The following is a 5000-nucleotide window of genomic DNA, read 5'->3' as shown; positions in this document are numbered from 1 at the left end:
CTGAACGTAATTGAATTACATAAAAAATGCGACAGTTGGTCTTGGTAAAAATGCTGTTCATTGTAGCTCGAAGATGGAAGTATCAAATCTGATAATTTTTTTGAAATTGAGGTTTAAAAAAAGTACATTTAAGTCCATCAAAAATGAATTTTACTTTAGGTTTGAAGGAATCCTTCAATTAATTTAATTTAGGGAGAAAAATAGCCGACTACTCTGAGCGAAGTAGGCGACGTTTTTGGTCGGCCGTCGGTGCTTTTTGAAACCCCTTTAAAATTGATAACATTGTTAACAAAAAACAAAAATGAACTGTCTCTAAGGAATAATAGTATTCCACTTCAAGTTTGAGTTAAAAACCAAGACCTGCTAACCACTCCCACCACCTACATTGCAAACTACATGTACATCTCCAAAAGGACAAAAATTTTATTTTGATCAATAAAGTGTTTACTTGCACTAATATGTACCTTCCATGTTTTCCTAGTTTGAACTTTACACCATCATCATCATGTTTCCATTGCTTTGACAGATTCTTTTAATGATCAACATCTTGTCAAGTCTTTTGATGATCATTATACTGCCAAAACAAACTTCATGTAATATACATGTATCTCAAAGCCACCATTCAAGGATCCATGACTTGCCTTGCCTGTGTCCCTAAATTTCAAGAGGTGAAAAAGTATTAATAATAGAACTTGGTACCTCGTGATTAGATCTACCTTTTCCACTAATCTGAATGATCTTCCACAATATTAATCATCCCAACCTTGCTGTTTGAATTTCAGATACTTTGTGCAAATTCTTTATGCATACAATTCATACAGGATACAGGACATATAAAATTATACTGCAGTATTGTCTTGCACTTACCACAGGCTAGCGAAACTTCAGTTTTGGCTAGTAGATTTTGAAATTTCAGTAGCCAATGGGGCAAGTAAATATTGTGAAGCAGTGGAGTTCTGGAGCTATGTAAATTCTTTATGCATAGAACGTACATGCATACAATTCATACAGGATACAGGACATATACTGTAACTAGTATTATTGTCTTGCAGTTTCCCAAGGTCTTAAATGGGCGATAACTCACATAACAAAGCAGTGTGCAACGGAATTGCAATTGAACTCATCAACAGATGAGCGTGGGGGAGGTGGAGGAGAGGCTGGTAAAGCCTGCCATGAGCTGCAGCTGAGCTGCAGCGCAGAATTGCCCAGCCCTGCCAAATCAAAGGGGGTGCCCTGGACCAATAACACAAATGCCCACTGGCCAGCAAGGTCTTGGGTATAACTTAGCTTAAATAAATTTAACCAGATTTAAGCCTGTTCTTTTGGGCCTCTATTACAATTTCTTTGCATGAGTTTTTTCACAATCATTGCAAAAAATAGTTTCTTCTACTGATGACAACAAGGAACAAGGTGGCTTTATCCCTTTTTGTCACAGCTGGTTTTCTGTGTAAGTTTTATTTACTGGGTGTTCAGGACAGCAACGCTGTATTTTTAAATTTTCAATCAAGACAGAGTATTCACGTAGGAAAATTCTGAACCAGTTGCACAACAAGGTTTCAAGCTCATGGTATATAAAAAACCAGAAGTACTACCTGGACCATGACCTCCGGCCAAATATTTTCCCATCTGGCCCTCCCACTCAGTCAATAAGTACATAGAATTAAGGTCGTTCACGTGAAAAACGCCACTTTTGAGTTGGGTTGACTTAGTACGCATTAGCCTGCGTAGCTGGTGGTATAGTTGGCACGAGAGGCAAATTAACGAGCGGCAAAGCTGCGCAGAGAATGGGGAGGGGCCCTTTGAATTTTACTTGAAACCTTTGTTACAAGTTCGTGCCTTAGTTGTATAAAAGTCCTCGTTGAACCCCGCATAAAAACTGAGTATTAAAATGAAATATACCACCGTTTATGGTCTTTGTGTTTACTTGTGACTCGAGCAGCCTATGCTATAAAAGGACGTGGGACTTTTCATTATACTACGCTTTCCGATTGAGTGTGACGCACGGCAAGTTTGGCGCTCAAGTTTTATCGTTAAAACCCGTTGGAAACATCTCGCGGTATTCCCTGGTGAAAATCCTTAAAGGATCTTTAAAGATCTTCAAAGATCTTCAAAGACCTGACAAAGATCTTTAAAGATGAAGATCTTCGCAGGATCCTTGAAGGATCTTTAAAGGATCCTCAAATATTTTCTAACATTGAGGACTCTTGGGATACCTCCTCAAGATCCTTGAGGAAATTATCGGGATCTTGCAAAAATCTTACCAAGATCCACACACAAACTCTTGGAAAGATCCTCAAAGAGTGACTGAGGATCTTACAAGGATCTTAAAAGGATCCTTGAAAGGTTCTTAATAAAATCTTTGACAAGATCCTTAAAGATCATACTAGGATCTTTTGAGGATCTTTGAAGGATCTTGGCAAGAAAAGCTAAGATTTTTAAGGATCTTTAAGGTAGGATCCTTGAGAATTCGGAAAAGATCCTCAAAAAGATTTTTGAGGAGTCTTTAATTAAGGATCTTTAAAGATCCTTCAAAGTTTTTCACCAGGGTTGACGTCATCAGTGTTACCTCGAGTTCCCACTAAAATGTATGAATGTTTAGTCAAGTTACTTCTCAGCTGGTAGTTTGAATGTCAAATTGTCAACATGCTTCAGTTGAAAGTCTTTTACAACGTCTCTTTTCCCGAGGGGGAAAGATGCAAGGATATTTTTACGGATCAAAACATTCAAAATTTTGAAGAACTTATGCAAGTAGTGCGAGGTAAAAATCGAATGCTTGAGATTCATCCCCGACTCCGAACTTCGAGTGTAGTATGTCGACGACAAAAACACCTTGATTAGTCTACGTGCCAATGACTCATTTATGGACGCTTTACGATGTGCTGTTACAGTACCAGGAGCGACTTTTCACCGGTTGAAAGTTAACATTTTGTGGCAGGCAAAGTCTACACCTGAGATGATTTCTAAGAAGTACGTGTCAAGAAATGAGAGAGGGTACTACTAAGTGTACCGGGAAGAACAACAGCGCCGAGTTGAAGAACCCTCTAAAGAAACAAGCCAGCTGTAAAAGAGCACTAAAAGATACACCTGTAGATCGTATGTTGTCAAAAAAACGTGCAGGCGTTGAAGATGCAACTAAGGCTTTAGAACATGCGAAAGTCCAAAAGGACAACTTTGAAAGGGAGTTATCTAGAGCAGCGTTTCATAATTCCGGTTCTCTTTCTATCTGTGGGAAATATCACTTCAAGGTGGGACACACCAGAAGAAACTGTGTTGGAGATGAATGTTCATCCACCATGCTGTGTGGAGTCATTGATAAGCATCCTAATGACAAAGCTGTATGACGAAATCTATCACAGCAATTATGTGACTAAATGCGAGACTGAATTAGCAAATCTCCAAAGCGACTACAACAGAAAACTTAGCGCTTACAAAACAGTTGAAGATTCGTTTACTAGAAAAATTGAGGCTGATATTGTCACCTCTAATCCAGATAGATACATAGTTAATGGTTTAAAAACTGGGCGCTTCTCAAGAAACATATTGCGTTACTTCAGAAAAAATGCAACGGAAAACTGCCCCCAAGACATAGTGTAGTGAATTTATTAAAAGTAGCAGTTGAAGAACATGAATTAAAATCACAGCGACTGCACGCCAAAGAAAGATTTGTGAACTCAGAAAAGCACATTTTAGAGGACGAATACGCTATTAGATTTCCTAGACGTAGTCCATCAACTGCAAGACCGTGTTCGTCTTCTTCCTTTCCTGGTTCATCATTGTTGTCAGCAGAAGAAGAAAGTGATTTTAGAATGGCAGTTCCTCAACATAGTCCATCAACTGCAAGTTTGTCTTATACTTTTTCCGGTTCACCATTTCTGTCAGCAGAAAGAATTTGATCTTAAAAGGATCTTTGGCATGAAGATAATCTATGAACATTTGAGTGTAGGCCATATTCTCCACAGTAAATCTTTCTTCGGCAACAGTGTTGATTTTTTTCCATGAATATTTTATGCGAGACAACATATTATTGTTCAAGGCGCGTGAAATTGCTGACCCTGAAGTTCCCTTTGGAATGTCACCAAAGTCAGTTAATCCATCGTAAATTTCTCTCAGTGATAAAGTTGGCCTTTCTCTTTTGATAGTTTCAATCAACTGCAAGTCACCTTGAGTTAAATTCCTGTTTTTTCCACCTCCGTGCCCAGGACTGCCGGCGTGGCTCAGTGGTACGTTCCATATGGACACGCTCCCAAATATTTTTCACAGTAGTTCTACTTACTTTAAAAGCGTTCGCCACATCTGAAAATTTGCCTGGAAAGTAGCCAGTGTTGATATCCCCACCATTCCTAACTATTTCATCTACTATTAATTTTCGCAAATCTTGCGAAAGGGCACAACCATTGACGAAAGTCCTTCCTTTTCCTTGTTAGTCGGCATATTGTAAAAGACAGACTGGATTGGATTTGTAAAACATGGACTGGATTTGTAAAACATGGATTTGTAAAAGGTGGATTTATGGAAACATGATAGCATTGTTTGACTGTTTATTTGTTTATTTCTGTCTGTCCCTTTTTAATCTTAATTCTTTTACTTTATATTATTTTCATTTTATTTTACCACTTCACATTTAAATAATTTCTCTAAAAGATTTTTTGATGTTGAGTAATACTAGCATTTGGAAATTTTTATGAATAATCGAGAAATACGAGAAGCACTCGCTTACAGCGAGTAAGTATTCCCAGCATTTTCGGCATTCTTTCGTGTTCCAAAAACAAAATTCCGCGTGCTTATATTTAACTCTACAATGCATTTGGCGCGTTTTTATTTTTAAAATTATCAACATCTTAATACACAGGAGCTGGTCCAGACCGATTTCCAACATATTACGGGAATAGGTCATTTTACTAGGGCAAACATGGAACAAACAAAAGTGTATGTGACATACAAACAACCAGCTTGCCAAAAGACCGTAATTTTAAAAATGCATTGTAGACCTCTGTAGAAAA

At 38.0% G+C, this 5000-nt stretch overlaps 1 protein-coding gene across 2 annotated transcripts in view; it reads right to left on the bottom strand.

The window, feature by feature from the left end:
• LOC137971029 (death domain-containing ATP nucleosidase-like) overlaps positions 1 to 5000 on the bottom strand; it is an 18625-nt gene that overhangs the window by 12295 nt on the left and 1330 nt on the right. The window contains exon 1 of one of the 2 annotated variants that reach the window (XM_068817726.1): positions 465 to 592. The exons of the other annotated variant lie outside the window; for it this stretch is intronic. Within the exon in view, the coding sequence (XP_068673827.1) occupies positions 465 to 471 (7 nt within the window). The 5' untranslated portion in view covers positions 472 to 592. Of the gene's footprint in view, positions 1 to 464; positions 593 to 5000 lie in introns of those variants that run through there. 2 annotated transcript variants of the gene reach the window in all.

The sequence above is a fragment of the Montipora foliosa genome, chromosome 9 (assembly GCF_036669935.1).
Source record: "Montipora foliosa isolate CH-2021 chromosome 9, ASM3666993v2, whole genome shotgun sequence".
Taxonomy (NCBI): domain Eukaryota; kingdom Metazoa; phylum Cnidaria; class Anthozoa; order Scleractinia; family Acroporidae; genus Montipora; species Montipora foliosa.
The sequence above is the reverse complement of the archived record's forward strand: the minus strand, read 5'-3'. Positions and strand labels throughout refer to the sequence as shown.